The sequence below is a fragment of the Onychomys torridus genome, chromosome 7 (assembly GCF_903995425.1).
Source record: "Onychomys torridus chromosome 7, mOncTor1.1, whole genome shotgun sequence".
In the NCBI taxonomy this organism is placed as follows: domain Eukaryota; kingdom Metazoa; phylum Chordata; class Mammalia; order Rodentia; family Cricetidae; genus Onychomys; species Onychomys torridus.
The window spans coordinates 100,909,632-100,926,301 of record NC_050449.1 but is presented as its reverse complement, the minus strand read 5'-3'; the positions used below and the strand labels follow the sequence as shown (position 1 = coordinate 100,926,301).

The 16,670-nt window shown below is 39.9% G+C and overlaps 1 protein-coding gene across 6 annotated transcripts in view; it reads left to right on the top strand.

The window, feature by feature from the left end:
* The window catches only part of Rbm6 (RNA binding motif protein 6), a 124,680-nt gene that overhangs the window by 13,524 nt on the left and 94,486 nt on the right, over window positions 1-16,670 (top strand). For 2 of the 6 annotated variants that reach the window (XM_036192593.1, XM_036192595.1), the window contains exons 2-5: window positions 1,854-1,960; window positions 3,216-3,326; window positions 10,678-11,956; window positions 13,298-13,387. In XM_036192593.1, the coding sequence (XP_036048486.1) occupies window positions 3,283-3,326; window positions 10,678-11,956; window positions 13,298-13,387 (1,413 nt within the window). In that variant the 5' untranslated portion in view covers window positions 1,854-1,960; window positions 3,216-3,282. Of the gene's footprint in view, window positions 1-1,853; window positions 1,970-3,215; window positions 3,327-10,405; window positions 11,957-13,297; window positions 13,388-16,670 lie in introns of those variants that run through there. The other 4 variants (XM_036192594.1, XM_036192597.1, XM_036192598.1 and 1 more) reach the window with 4 other exon arrangements.

Below are 16,670 nucleotides of genomic sequence, written 5' to 3'. Positions count from 1 at the left end.
AGCCTAAGTTATGGTGTGAGACCATGGTCAATAAAAACCAAATAAACCAACAACAATAAATAACCAAAGAGAAAGCCTAGTATAGTGAGTGACTTACTTGTAATCTTCGCACTAGGAATATGGAGGCAGGAAGATTAGGCATTCAAGGTCATCTATGGCTGAGTCCGTCTGAACCTAGCTTGAGTTATATTTGACTAAGCCATCTTTCCAGTGCCTGCATACTGCTTTTTATTTGTTTGTTTTGGTTTGGTTTTTGATTTTTCAAGACAGGGTCCCTCTGTGTAGCACTGGCTGTCCTGGAACTCTCTTTATAGACTAGGCTGGCTTTAAACTCACAGAAGTCTACCTACTTCTGCCTCCCAAGTGCTGGGATTAGATGCATGTGCCACCACCACCTGGTTTACATACTGCTTTTGAATGGCCTAATATCCAAGAACTTTATTCCAGCTGTTCTTGGTTTTCTACCTATTAGCTTTTCACAGTGTACAAATAGATTATCCCACAACAAATAATAATAAAAATAACAACAATAATTAGCATTATTGGGCTGGAGAGATGGCTCAGAGGTTAAGAGCACTCACTGCTCTTCCAGAGGTCCTGAGTTCAATTCCCAGCAACCACATGGTGGCTCACAACCATCTGTAATGACATCCGGCGCCCTCTTTTGTATACATAATAAACCTTTAAAAAATTAGCATTATTATTGCTGCTGTTGTTATTTTGAGATGGGGTCTAGCTGGTCTGGAACTAACTATATAGTCCATAGCTGGCCTAGAACTCAGAGATCTGCCTGCCTGAGTACTGAGATTAAAGGCACAGGCTCCTGTTTGAATTCTAAGTTGGGTGAAATAGAAACAAGCACTTTGTATCAATCCTTCAGGGACCCCTCCCCTTTAACCTGACAAGGTAGAATAAATACATAAAATAACTTGCAAATACATATGCTCTTTTCTTGGAAAGGAGCTCAAAATGGGGCTGCACTGCTTAAAGAGCAAAATTACTTCTGTGTTGAAGAGAAAGAGGGCAAGGGAAGATAAAAATACCATACAATGTTCCTACTGCTTTGGAGATACTTTTTTCTTTCACCTCTTTACATTTTAATATTTGAGTGGGGTCAGGGGCATAGGCATTCATGTATGCATATGCTATGGTAGACAAGTGAAGGCTATAGGACAAATTTTGGGTCCTTTCTTTTCAGCTCACTTGAGCCCCAGGTAGTCAGACTTGGAGGCAAGTGCCCTTATCCACTAAGCCATCTATCTCATCAGCCCAATTTTTAATTGAATTTTTTATTATTGTATGTGATGTATACGAATGTGGGTGTATATATCCTACTTGTGTGAGTAGAGGTTAGAAGGCAACTTTGGAAGATGGTTTTCTCCTTCCACTGTAGTGTCCAGGAATGGAACTCTGGTGTTAAGCCTATGGTGAAAGTACTTTTACCCCCTGAGCCATCTTGCCACCTGCCTTTTAGTTTTTTTTTTTTTTTATGGTTAGATATTTCCTTGGAAGAATAAGACCTTGAAAACTTCATGCCATCCATTTTGATGACTTGTGAATTGGTTTTTTTGTTTGTTTGGTTTTGTTTTTTTCAGGACAGGTTTCTCTGTGTAACAGATCCCTGGCTGTTCTGGATCTCACTCTGTAGCCCAGGCTGGCCTCACTCACAGAGATCTGCCTGCCTCTGCCTCTTGAGTGCTGGGATTAAAGGTGTGGGCCATCACACCTGGTGTGAATTGTTTTGTTTTTTTTTTTCTAGTCTCTACATATCAAGTGGCCTTTGATGCATAAAAGCATTTAATTTTGATGGTGTACTTTATTATTTTTTCTTTTATTTGTTGTGTCATATTTAGGAAACGTTTGTAAATCCATGAAGATCTTTCAGTAGCTACAAGAAAAGTCCTGGAGATAATTTCTCAGCTTGATTTAGGTTACATGCCTGTCTTCAAAGCAATCGCTGGTAAGGATAGTAAGTATTCTGATTAACTGCTCAATAGTGTAGGATTAGCTATATAGACTGAGTATAATGCCAAGATGCTCTTTCTGGTAATGGACAACTAAGTGCTGAGAGAATTACTCATGAAAGAATTATTGAATGTGAAACATTCTTTGTACACCAAAAAGCTTATTAATGCTCCAGAATATACTTTTTTTGTGTGAGACCTTTAATTTAAAGAAAAAAAATGCTGTTTAAGGTATTAGTGTGTGAGTGTGTGCATCCCACATTACTTATGTGAAGGTCAGAGGACATCTCTGGAAGTCAGAACACATATTTTCTACACCCCCTACCCCCCAACAGGGCTTCTCTGTGTGACAGCCCTGGCTGTCCTGGAACTCCAGACCAGACTGTCTTGGAATTCAAAGATCTGCCTGCCTCTGCCTCTCCTTAGTGCTGGGATTAAAGGTTTGCACTACCTGGCTCAGAACACACATTTTTAATTGAATTTTTTTTTTCCTTTTTAAAAAAGTTAATTTGATGAAAAACAAAACAAAAAAGGTTAATTTGTTCTCTGGGTGTTCTTGTGTGTACCACATGCCACAATAAGCTTGTGGAAGTCAGAGGACAATTTGTGGGAATTAATTCTTTCTTTTACTTTCTAGGTCCTAGGGAAAGATAGTCAGACTTGGAGGCAAGTGCCTTTACTTACTGAGTCATCACACAGCTCTGAACTTTTTTTTGACAAGTTCTCACTGTATTCCTTACTAGCCTTGAATTCACAGAGATCCAGGTGCCTCTGCCTCCAGAGTGCTGCAGTTAAAGATGTGTGCCACTACCCTTACCTGAAAAAAATTTCAAAGATTTTTTTTTTTAAAAATTGTGTGTGTGCTTGTGTTTCTGCCTCCTGAGTGCTAGGATAAAAGGCATGCACCGTCACACCTAACAATTTTTTAGTTATAAATTGATTATAAATTTTGTTATCTATATCTATTTACATTGTGTGTGTGTGTGTGTGTGTGTGTGTGTGTGTGCGCGCGCGCGCGCGCATGTGCGCGCGCTTAAAGAAATTAGAGGATTACTTTTGGGAATTGGTTCTTCCGCCATGTAGATCCAAGGGGATTGAACTTAGGTTGAGCCTTCTCACTAGCCCTGTTTTAAAGTGATCTCTGAAAATATCCTTGATGATGTGGTCCCTGATAAACTTAGCAAGCAAAGATTGAGTAGTTTATTTTATACTTCATGTATAAAGTTCTTCCTTGTGATTTATTTTATACAGGTACTACTCTACTAGAGTTTGGTAGGAAAAAGATCTACTTATTGAAGCTTTCTTGATATAGAAAGAGATGTGGGGGGATTCTCGATCTGCTAACAGAACAGGACCTTTTCGGTAAGTCTTAAATTTTAAATATTTAATTTTTCAAGTATTTATAATGTAACTTGGCCTACCATAAAGGCAGATATTTTCTTTGTGGAGAATATAACTAAATTTTTTTAGAAGTAGAAAATATTTTAAAAGTTTCTAGTCATTGCTGAAGTGATTGAGAGTATATACCCAGCATGTATCTGTTTCTCTTTATCTCTTTGTATATGAAATTGGGGCTTGGAACCCAGGGCATCCTATATGTTTGGCAAATGCTTTGGCTCTGAGATATGGCCTTAGCCCCTTGGTAACTTTTTTTTTTTTTTTTTGTCTTTTTGAGACAGAGTTTTTTTATCTTTCTATGTATATGTTGTCCTGGAACTCATTGTGTAGATGAGGGCTAGCCTCAAACTCACAGAGATCCTCTTGTTTCTGCCTCTGGAGTGCTGGGATTAAAGGTGTGAGGCAGCATGCCCAACCAATAACATTTTTCAAATATTAAAAAAAATGCCAGAATCATTCATTTATCTGTTTTGGGTTCTTGAGACAATGTATACTCTAGATCATACTGGCCTGAACTCACTACATAGCTCAGAATAGCACTGAAGTCATGGGAATCCTTCTTTAGCATCCCAGGTGTGAGATTATTTACTTACTTTTGAGATAAGGTTTTTCAGTGTATACTGGGCTGTGCTTGAACTCTGGTCTTCCTGTCTCAGCTCGCCAAATAGTTGGGATTGCTGGTATGCACCATTATTCTTGTCTTCTTCTTATTTGTTAATTCTTTTATCTCTTTTAGCAAAGCAATGCATACTTAGAAATCTAGCAAAATGTGTTGTACTTAAGTGTTTAGGAAATCTCCATTAAGGAGCTAGAAGGATGGCTCAGCAGTTAAAGAACATTTGCTGCTTTTCCAGCAGATCCAAGTTTTGTTCCCCTCACATCAGGGAACTTAAAAACTCCTGGAACTCCAGCTCTCAGGGATTCCTCTCCCTGTTCTGCACTCTTCAGGGAACTGCACACAAATAACATATACTCACATATATACATGCATTTACAGACATAAAAATAAAATCTTGAGAGCTATATTAACTTCACTAATTTATGTCTAGACTCTAGAGCTGTATCTTGCTACTGATAATTTTCTAAGCTACATGAAGACCAGTTTTAGGGGTTATTGGGTACAAAGAGTGGAAAAGGTGGTAGCACTTAGATATAAATGGATTGTGCTTTTGATTTATAGGGGAAACTTTAAAAAATACTGTATGTTTATGTGCATGTGTGTCTGTGTGAATGTATGTGGAAACCAGAAGGGGGTGACAGAACCCTCAGAGCTGGTGTTACTAGTGTTTATGGGACACTAGGACTGTGTGTATCTGTTTGAATGATCCATACTAACTTTAGACTAGCAATTTTCTTATCTCAGCCTCTCAAAGTACTGAGAATAAACTTTTAAATATATATATATATATATATATATATATATATATATATAAAATAAAAAATTAGGGGCTAGAGAGGTGGCTCAGTGGTTGAGAGTACTGACTAGTCTTTTAGAGGATCTGGCTTCAAGTCCCAGCAACCACATGATATCTCAAAACTGTCTGTAATTCCAGTTCCAGAGGATCTCACACCTTCACACAGACATATATGCAGGCAAAACACCAATGCACACAATATAAAAATAAATAAACACACACACACATATATAAAATGTATTTTATGTGTATGAGTGTTTACTCACACATATGAATGTGTATCACATGAGTGCCTGGTGCCCACAGAGGTCATAAAAGAGCATCAGGTCCCCTGGAGCTGGAGTTATACATGTGAACTGCCACGTGGGTGTTTGCAACCACTAAGCCATCATTCTACTGGCACTGGAAGTAACTTTGATCAAAGCATAGCCATGGTCATTTATTTACAAATTGTGTGTGCTTGCTTTCATACTGCAATTATAGAGTTGAATAGTTGTGATAGCTACCATATACTCTACAAAGCCCCAATGAATTTACTACCTGGCTTTTAATGTACTTTGTCCATGCATGGAGGCACACACCTTTAATCCCAGTTCTCAGGTGGCTTAAACAAATGAATGTGAGTTCGAGGCCATCCTGGTCTACATAATGAGTTCCAGGACATACAAGGCTATGTAGAGAGACCCTGTTTCAAAAAGCCAAAAATAAATAAAATGAAAATAAAAGGTTTGCCAATCTCCAGTCTAAATTAGTGCTTATATATAACATTTAAAAATATTTAGATTATTGCTTGCTTTCTTAGTCTACTTATGGATATTTATTTTGTATGTCAGACTTTCTTACAGAATTAAGGAGGTTTAGGTAACCATTTTAAAACTTTAGGGCTGAGGAAATGGCTTAGTGTTTAAGAGCACTGGCTGCTCTTTGAGAGAATCCAGGTTCAATTCCCAGCACCCACATGGCAGCTCACAACTGTCTGTAACTGAAGTTCCAGGAGATCCAGCACCCTCATACAGACATACACACAAGTAAAAACACCAATGCACATGAAATAAAAATAAATTAACAACAACATTAGATAGATTTGGCTCTTTTGTACATTTCCCCCCTCCTTGTGTTTTAAGAACTTTCCTTTTTTTTTTTCCTTTCAAGATAGGGTTTGTCTGTGTAGTTTTGGTGCCTATCCTAGATCTTGCTCTGTAGACCTGGCTCTGCTTCCCAAGTGCTGGGATTAAAGGCGTAATCCACCACCACCTGGCTGCTTTTTATTTTTTGAGACAGGGTTTCTCTGTGCTCTGTGTAGTCCTGGCTGTCCTGGAACTTACTCTGTAGTCCAGGCTGGTCTCCAGCCCAGAGATCTGCCTTCCTCTACATCCCAAGTGTTGGGATCAAAGGCATGGGCCACCACCCCCTGGCTTGTTTTTGTTTTGAGACAGGATCTTTCTATGTAGGCCAAATTGGCCTTGAACTCATTCATGATCCTTTTGCGTTAGCCTCTACAATTTGGGGGGGGGGGGGGGGGGGGGGGGGTAGGGAACATGGGGTGGGGTGTTACAGGTATCTACCTAGCTCTTATATGGTGTTTTTAGGAGTGTGTGTGTGTCTGTTGTTTGTGGCATGTGTGTTCAGTCTCACTTGTAGCCACGATGGGCCTGGAACCCACTATGGAGATGAAGCTGGCCTCTAACTCACAGAGCTCCTGACTTTGGCTCCTGAGTACTTGGGTTTTTGTTTTTTTGTTTTCAAGGCAGGGCCTCTTTATGTAGTCCTGACTGTCCTAGAACTTGATATGTAGACCAGTCTGGCCTCACAGAGATCTTGGGGCCAACTCATTAACCCCTAATCTTTAAGATTTTTGATCAGAGGGAGATAATATTCCATTTTTGGGAGACTCACAAAATAAAGCAAGTTATCTTCCAGGAAAATAACTTTTATTTTCCCTTTGAAATACTTCATAAATTTGTTTTACTTTAGTTGAAAATAATTTCTATAACCACTGCTGTTCTTTGTTTTGAGATAGGGTCTCACTATGTATCCCTGGCTGGCCTGAAACTTGCTATGGAGACTAGGCTGCTGCCCTTGAACTCACAGAGATAAAAGACATGGGTCACCACTCTTGACACTACTGCTGTTGTTATATTAGTAGAACTGGTTTTTTTGAGGCAGGGTTTCTCTGTGTAACAGTCCTGGTTATCCTGGAACTCACTTTATGGACCCTGGCTGGCCTTGAACACACTGAGATCTGCCTGCCTCCCAAGTGCTGGGATTAAAGGCAAGCACCACCACCACCATCACCACCACCACCACCACCACCTGGCTGAACTGTATCTTGATTAGACTATAAAATTCAGATATAAGAACTGTAGTGTGGGCTGGGGATTTAGCTCAGTGGTAGAGGAAAGCGCAAGGCCCTGGGTTTGGTCCTCAGCTCTGACCAAAAAAAAAAAAAAACAAAAAAACAAAAAACCATTGTGTAGCTGGGCGGTGGTGGCTCACGCCTTTAATCCCAGCACTTGGGAGGTAGAGCCAGGTGGATCTCTGAGTTCGAGGCCAGCCTGGGCTACCAAGTGAGTTCCAGGAAAGGCGCAAAGCTACACAGGGAAACCCTGTCTCAAAAAGAAAAGGGGTTGGGGATTTAGCTCAGTGGTAGAGCGAAGCACAAGGCCCAGGGTTCAATCCTCAGCTCCAAAAAAAAAAAAAAAAAAAAGAACAGTTGTGTGTCAGCTGGGCGGTGGTGGCGCACTCCTTTAATCCCAGCACTTGGGAGGCAGAGGCAGGAGGATCTCTGTGAGTTCAAGGCCAGCCTGGTCTATAGAGCTAGTCCAGGACAGGCTCCAAAGCTACAGAGAAACCCTGTCCCAAAAAACAAAACAAAACAAACAAACAAACAAAAAACCTGTAGTGTGGTAGGTTACTGTAGATCTGCTTGACTTGAGAGTAAGATAATCCTTATGGCAATATTCAAGGACAATATTGGATGTGTTCTGGTCAGAAAATGCATACTTTTAGATGCCTCAGCAGTCATTCCATGAGTGTATGCAGAAGCTTAAGCCAAATAGGACTTGAATGATTTTTAAGTATGGCAGACACTTTGAATGGTAACATTCTAATTTTTGTGTTAAATTTTATTTCTTATGAAGAATATTTAAAGTTGTGTATGATGAACCACAAAGACATAACTAATGTTAGTGTTATTGAGAACCAATAGAAGTTTTCATGTTCTAAAAATCCATTAATTGTACGTTGTTCTAATATTTAGGCTAATGTTCTAAATTTCTATTTACTTTATGAAAAAAGTAGATGTCTCACAGGGCAAGAGTGCTTGCTGTGAAATCAAGAGGACCTGAATTTAAATCCCTAGTACCTACACTAAAAAAAAAAAAAAAGAAAAAGAAAAAGAAAAAAAAAAAAAAGACTGTATGGGAGTGATGGTGGTACATGCCTTTAATCCTAGCATACAGGAGGCAGAGGCAGGCAGATCTCTGTGAGGCCAGCATGGTCTACAAAGGGAGTTTCAGGACAGCCAGGGCTATACAGAGAAACTCTGTGTCCAAAAACCAAAAACATGTGTTTGTAACCCAGTTTTGGAAAGGTGGAGATTGAATGATCCTGGAAGCTCAGTCCAGTTAGCCTTGCTGAAACAGTGAGCTTCAGATTTAGTGAGAAACCATGTCTGAAAAATGAGGTAGAGACACAGAATGTCGTCCAAACAAATGTACACCCCCCCCCCCCCCCCCCGTGTGTGTGTGTGTGTGTGTGTGTGTGTGTGTGTGTGTGTGTGTGTGTGTGTGTAAAATAAGGTACAAAGGGAGTGGTGATGGTGTTGTAACAGTTCTCCTGAACTGAGTGACCAAGAGTTAGTTGTCTTTTGAGTTTTACTGTGGTGATATAATTTGAGCTCAGAAGGGTCATATGATAGAATCTCTGTGTTTGGGGAGGAGAGACTTGAGTTGGTCCTGATAATCTCTATGCTTTTGTTGTATGCCAAGTAATAGATAGCCAGCCCTTCAGTCATTTTTTTTCCCCCTGAGACAGGGTTTCTCTGTAGCTTTGGAGCCTGTCCTGGAACTCACTCTGTAGACCAGCTGGCCTTGAACTCACAGAAATCTGCCTGCCTCTGCCTCCCTAGTGCTGGGATTAAAGGTGTGCACCACCACCACCACCACCACCACCACCACCACCACCACCACCACCACCACCTGACCCTTCAGTCATTTTTATTTCCTGTTTTTTATATGCCTTCTCTGGTATTCCCAGGCACCTATTTGCCTATTTAAGTTCCTTGATCTTTTGGTTTATTGAAACAGGGTCTCATGATATAGCTGAGGCTGGCCTTAAACTCAGGATTATCCTCTTCAACATTCCAAATAATGAGATTAATAGTTGTATACCACCATGTGTGACTGTCCCTTAATCTTTGACCAAAGCTAAAATGTATAAAATGATCTAGTGATTAGCCAAAGGAAAGATGTTTGATAGTATGGAAGACTGGGGAACTCTCATTTATTTATTGAGTTATGTAAATGGAGTATATGTTTTACCTGATTGTATATACATCATATGTGTGCCTGCTTCCTGAGAGGGTGTCAGATCCCCTGGAACTGGAGTATACAGGGTGTGAGCTGCCATGTGGGCTCTGGTAACCAAACCTAGGGCCTCTGGAAGAATAGCAAGTGCTCTTAACCACTGAGCCATCTCTTCTGTCCCAACTATACTTTTGTTGTTATTTTTTCTCCAACTGTAAGTATTTTTAAAATATGTTTTATTGCAATAAAAAGTTGGCTTGAGCCAGGTTGTGGTTACTCACACTTTAATCCCAGCACTCAGGAGGCAGAGGCAGGTGGATTTCAATGAGTTTGAGGCCAGCTGTGTCTACAAAGCAAGTTCCAGGACAGCCAGGGCTTTTACACAGAAAAACGCTGTCTTAAAGTGAGCTTGAGGCATTAGAATCTGGTGTTTCAACTTCTTTATTTGGGACATGGAGATTATACCTAAAGATCTAGTTCTTGGTTACTTTCAGCTTTAAGCTTTTAGATAATTTAGCTTGGCGTAGATGACTTAACATGCTTTATGGTTGATTGACATTGTCTTCTATGATGATACTCTTTGATAGTTATAATTGGACGCAGCTGAGGTAGAGCCACAGTAGAACTGGAGTTTAGTGCTGCTACTAGTCATGATGATATACAACTAATCTCCCTCATTTTGGCCTTTACTCATTGGATTGAGTAGAACTCTTGATGTAGATACAACAAAATGTTTTTGTTATGTTTACTATTCGTTATAGCAATGAAAAAGACACTTCCTGAAACAAGAAATTTTAGACTTGGAGGTTTAGCATGGTTGTTTATTATAATTCCAGTACTCAGGAAACAAAGGATTGCTTCAAGTTCAAGACTAGTCTGATCTACATAGTGATTTCTAGGCCACATAGTGCTATATAACCAAACCCTGTCTCAAAAACAAAACAACCAAATAAATAGAAAAGTGCATTGATTTCCCCGACTCCACATGTATAGTAATTGTCGTGATGACCTTGGAATTTTAAGTTCCTTGGTAGAAAATGGGAATTTTTGTAGCATGTTCCTTTGTTAGCTTATCTGGTATTGCGGATTTTCCCTGTTGCAGGACTGGGTGAAAGCTTTTTCTGCAGCAGTCATGTTGAAAACCTTGTGTTGACTTACCTCGTGTTCTGAAATGGGAGCATAAAAGTTTACTCGGACACCTCGTCTTAAAATAGCAAAACTTGCTGTTTTCTGCAGATCTAGGACCTTGTTACAGAACTCTGCCCCCCCAAAATGTGTTTACAGAAGAATATGCTGTGATTAGAGAAGAATATGCTGGTGTGTAGATTTCAAACTCTCTGGACAATATGAATAACCCTGTCTTTGTTTCTACAGTGGGAGCCAAGAAGAAAGGTTTGCTCCCGGGTGGAACAGGGATTATCCTCCTCCTCCCCTTAAGAGTCATGCTCAAGAGAGACACTCTGGCAACTTTCCTGGCAGAGATTCACTTCCCTTTGATTTCCAGGGGCATTCAGGACCTCCCTTTGCAAATGTAGAGGAGCATTCTTTCAGCTATGGAGCTAGAGATGGACCACATGGTGACTATCAAGGAGGGGAGGGACCTGGACATGATTTCAGAGGGGGGGATTTTTCATCTTCGGATTTCCAGAGCAGAGATTCAGCACAGTTGGACTTCAGGAATAGGGACATACATTCTGGGGATTTTCGGGATAGAGAAGGACCACCTATGGACTACAGAGGTGGAGATGGTACTCCTATGGATTATAGAGGCAGGGAGACTCCTCATATGAATTACAGAGACAGGGATTCTCACCCTATTGACTTCAGAAGTAGAGATGTTCCTCCATCTGACTTTAGGGGGCGGGGCACTTATGATTTAGATTTTAGAGGCCGAGATGGATCCCATACAGATTTTAGGGGAAGAGATTTATCAGATTTGGATTTTAGATCCAGAGATCAGTCTCGTTCTGATTTTAGGAACAGAGATGTATCTGACTTGGACTTCAGGGATAAAGACGGAACACAGGTGGACTTTAGAGGCCGAGGTTCAGCTACTACTGATCTAGACTTTAGGAATAGGGATACACCACATTCGGATTTCAGAGGTAGACACCGTTCTAGGACTTACCAAGATTTTAGGGGCAGAGAGGTAGGACCTTGTATGGAATTTAAAGATAGGGAGATGCCCTCTGTGGACCCCAAAATTTTGGATTACATTCAGCCTTCTACACAAGAGAGAGAACATTCTGGTATGAATGTGAGCAAGAGAGAAGAATCCACACGTGACCATGCAGTAGAAAGACCTGCTTTTGGTGCTCAGAAGGGAGAATTTGAGCACTCAGAAACAAGAGAAGGAGAAACACAAAGTGGAACCTTTGAACATGAATCTCCATCAGACTTTCAGAACAGCCAAAGTCCAGTTCAAGATCAAGACAAGCCAAAGCTTTCTGGAGGTGAACAGCAGAGTTCAGATGCTGGTCTGTTTAAAGGAGAAGGTGATTTGGACTTTCTTGGTCGACAAGACACTGATTACAGAAGCATTGAATACTGTGATGTGGATCATAGGTTGCCAGGAAGCCAGATGTTTGGCTATGGCCAGAGCAAGTCTTTTCCACAGGGCAAAATGTCCCGAGATGCCCAACAGGATCTTCAGGTATGTTGAGTTGTTTTTTTTTTTTTTTTTTTTTTTTCTTTCCTTTTTTTTTGGTTTTTCAAAAAAGGGTTTCTCTGTAGCTTTGGAGCCTGTCCTGGACTAGCTCTGTAGACCAGGCTGGCCTCGAACTCACAGAGATCCACTTGCCTCTGCCTCCCGATTGCTGGGATTACAGGCATGCGCCACCACCGCCCAGTGATGATGAGTTGGTTTATAATGCTTTTCTCAGGGCTGAAGTATAGAATGCAAGATGTTCAGTCTCTCAAGACTTTTTTTTAAAAAAAAGATTTATTTATTATTTATATAGTGTTCTGCTTGCATATATCTCTGCAGGCCAGAAGAGGGTACCAGATCTCATTACAGATGGTTGTGAGCCACTATGTAGTTGCTGGAAATTGAAGTCAGGTCCTTTGGAAGAGCAGCCAGTGCTCTTATCTTCTGAGCCATCTCTCCAGCCCCCCTCAAGCTTTCTTATACAACCATTCAAAATAAACTCTGTATTTGAAAGTGGAATAATGGAGTTTAAGTTCCTAGAGAAAGACCCTTGGCTCAGATCATGTTTTTTGATGTGTGTTTAGTCATTGTTTTGCTTTATTGTGCTTATTTAAATGAACTATGATAAACTTGATTTCAAATTATCAATTTTAGGGAGTGGGTCTCACAGCTTTTGCAGTCTCTGTGAATTAGGATTTATTTTCTTATTTAAGTTCATTTAGAGAATGCTTAGAAATGTTTTTACAGTCATGAGGATATGATGTTAATGTTTCAAGTTTCCTCTTATAGCTAGCTTAATTAGTTTAAATGTTAAGTTTCTTAAATCTAAGCAAGGAGAGTTATATTTGCAATTTATTTATGAAAATTATCTTAAAATAGATTTTACCCGTGTCTACTTAGTTTTTTTTTATTTTGTGACCTTTTTGGGTTTTTTTTCGAGACAGTGTTTCTCTATGTGACCCTGGTTGGCCTGGAACTCACTATGTAGACCAGGCAGGCCAGCCTTGATCTCAGAGATCTACCTGCCTCTGCCCTCTACGTTTTAGGATTTAAGGCATGTAGTACTATGCCTGGCCTGTCTCTTGGTGATCTTAATGCTTAGTAACCAAATAGGTTTTGAGAATTTTAGAACATGCTTTTTTATTATTTTTAAGACTCTCCCAGTAAGCCTTGGTCTTAGTACACTAATAATCCAGTGATATTAAGAGGGAAAATGAAAGATTACAAGTTTTTGTTTCTTCAATATAATGCAAATCACTTTTGATCTTGACTATATTTCATGTTGAGTTTTATTTTACATGTAAAAATAAATCTGTTTGTGAAATAACTTTACATTCTGAATTCAAGGATCAAGATTATAGAACTGGCCCGAGTGAGGAGAAACCTAACAGGCTTATTCGATTAAGTGGGGTGCCAGAAAATGCCACAAAAGAAGAGGTAAGGCAAATGTTCTGTCTCTGTCAACTGAAAAAAAAGAACCCAGATGTAGTGACACATGCCTACAGCTCTAGCATTTGGGAGATATATGCAGAAGGTTTGCCAATTGAGGCCAACCTGAACTACATTGTGAGACTTTGTCTCAAAATGAAAAAAAAAAAAATTAAAATCACTTTTAAAAATTATAGATTCATGGGAACATATAAAGATGTACAGAGTCAAGTTTTGTGATAGATGTCTATAACCAGTACTCCGGAGGCTGACATAGAATATGAAGAGTTTGAGCCCTAGGAAAGGATAATGGGGCAAGGTGGATATGAGTAAGTACAATGGTATTTATGTATGAAAATACTGAAGCAAAACCTATTATTTGGTATGCTATCTAAAAGTAATAATTAAAATCCACAAACAATTCAATGCCAATGTTGGACTTGGTAACAGAAGCCAGAGCTGAATCTGGTAGCATAGGCCTATAATCTTAGGTATTCAGGAGTCAAGATTGTAAGTTCAAGGCCTGCCTGGGCTGCAGAATGAGCTCAGGGCAACTTGGGGCAACCCAGACCATTTAATGAGACCCTGTTTTAAATTAAAAGTATAAAGAACTATAAGTACAGTGTTTACTTTGTACATACTTTAATTAGGTTCCGTCCTCAGTACCTCCCATCTCCTGCCCCAAAAAAGAAGCCAGTCTAGCTAGCTACCTAGCTACTTTATTTTGATAAATAAATAAGCAGGGAAGGTTTATATATTTTTCAACCTGCCTTCCTCAGTGGTAACATCTAGAAAACCTGTCCTACAGTATCTAAGCCAGGAAGTAACTTTGGAATAACCTGTAGAGTTTATTTGATGTCACTGACATAAGGTTTGTAAAAGACACATGTTAGGTATCTTCAGACCATATTATATCAGGAGCACATGCACAGAGATGCAATTGATTTACATTAGTAAAGACTGAACCAGGTCAGGTGTGGTGCCATATGCCTTTAAATCTTAGCACTCAGGAGGCAGAGCTGGGTGAATCTCTTAAGTTTCAGGTTAGCCTGATCTACACAGTGAGTTCCAGTACAACTACATAGACCCTGTTTCAAAAACAAACAAAACTGGGAGCTACCTAATTGCTCTGTTTCAAATGATTTTTTTTTTTTTTTTTTTGCCAAATTATGACAGAACTAAGGGAAGAATTATTTAGGTTTTTATTAGAAGTAAAAGTATGTCCTTATGAAAGGCCAACAAGCATTAATTAGTTCATTTAATTATTACAGTGCCCTGTGAGTAAGTACTTTTAATTCATTTACTTCACTGTTGGTTGAAAAGCCATTGTTAGAAGTTCTTGGGACCAGGTATATTTCAAGTTTTCTGGTGTTTAGATTTTGGAATACTTATGTCGAATTTACTACTTTGACATTCCTAATCTGGAATCTGAAGTGCTTACAAAGTTTCATATTTTGTAGCATTTTGGATTTCAGAGATTTGGGGGTTTTGTTTTACCCCCCCCCCTTTTTCTTTTTTCTTGGGACACAATCTCAGTTTCACTATGTAGCTTTGGCTGGCCTGCAACTTGATTATGTAGTTCTGGTCTGCATTTGGATGTGCTGTGTAGATCTGTGCCTCATCCTCATTCTTTTTTTTTTTTTTTTAAATAATTTATTTAACTTTATTTAATGTGCATTGGTGTGAAGATGTGAGATCCCAGGGAACTGGAGTTACCATTGTGAGCTGCCATGTGGGTGCTGGGAATTGAACCTGGGTCCTCTGGAAGAGCAGCCAGTGCTCTTAACTGCTGAGCCATCTCACCAGCTCCCATGGTTCCAGACTTTTTAGTTATGGATATCCTTCCTGTATTGTGCACCAGACACTGTGGTAGGCACCAGTAATAATAAAGTTGCTACCTTCATGAATAATACAAAGGCAAGCAAAAGATAGACAATAGAGGGATCACTGGTTTAAAGCATTTGCTGCTCTCTTAGAGGCCTCAAGGTTAGTTAGTTGGGCATGCTGGGCAGCTTACAACTGACCATAATTCTAGCTCCAGGGAATCTAATACCTCCTTATTAGCCTCTGAGGGTATCTGCTCTCATGTACACATAGACACATGTGCACATACCCATACATAGACATTGATACACATTGCACATAATTACAATTTTAGAAAGATTGAGAGATAAACCAGGCTTGGTGGTGTACACCTTTGTTTCCAGCACTCATAGGCATAGGCAGAGGCAGGCAGATCTCTGAGTTTGAGGCCAACCTGGTCTACAGAGTGAGTTCCAGGACAGCTAGAGCTACACTGAGAAACCCTGTCTTGGAAAAAAAAAACAAAACAAAACCAGAGAAGAGAGGAAAGGGGGGGGGAGGGAGGAGGGAAAGGGAGAGGGAGGAGAGGGGAGGAGAGGATGAGAGAGAGAGAATAACTAAAGATTTAAAAGCTCTTGGGAATTAGAGACAGTAGAGCCAGGAGTTCAAGGTCATCATTGGGTTTGAGGCCAGTCTGGGAGATCCTGTGTCACACAACAAAAGATTTAGATTGTCATCAGGACTAGGCTGTTTTCTTTTCTTTTGAAATTACCTTTATTTTTATCTATTTATTTGTGTGCATGTGTTCATGTATGTGGGGACAAGTGTTTGCATGCCATATCATACATAGAGAAGTCAGAAAAATGCAGGACTTGGTTTTATTTTTATCTTTCTTTTTTGTGTTTGTTTGTGAGGGATACTCCTGCATGGGGTGTGTGTGTGTGGGGGGGTCCCTTCTAGACCTGATTTAGGCACAAATCACACCCAAATACTTGTTTTTGCAGAGAGAATCTTTATTAAGCAGGAAAGAAAGTTAAAGAGATACTTCCTGACTCAGGCAGAAAACAATAGCAAATGACCTTTCAGGTGTGATTTTTAAGAGGAGAAAAAGGGGGAGGTCTGAGTTAGAATGGGCTAGGGTGCTGTGGTAAAGGAGAGGGGATAAGGGAGAAGGGGAAGGGAACAAGAGAAAGGGGACAGGGGTATTGGTCCCAGAGGGACAAAGGACTGTCTGAATAGAGAGGAGATAGATGTGGTACACAGGCAAATAACAGTTTATAAAGGTAAAAGGGGAAACCTTGAGTTAGGACGAGGTGTTTAATTTTAATTTAACCAAAGGAGACTTTTGATAGCTAGACCTTGGTATTCAGCCTCAGGAGGAGGAAGTGGCCAAATAAGGGAATAGACCTTAGTGGCTAGCTTTAGGAATCTAATTTGACGTTTTTTGTTGTTGTTTTTAAGCAAGACAGAGGGGATGGGGGAGAAGAGC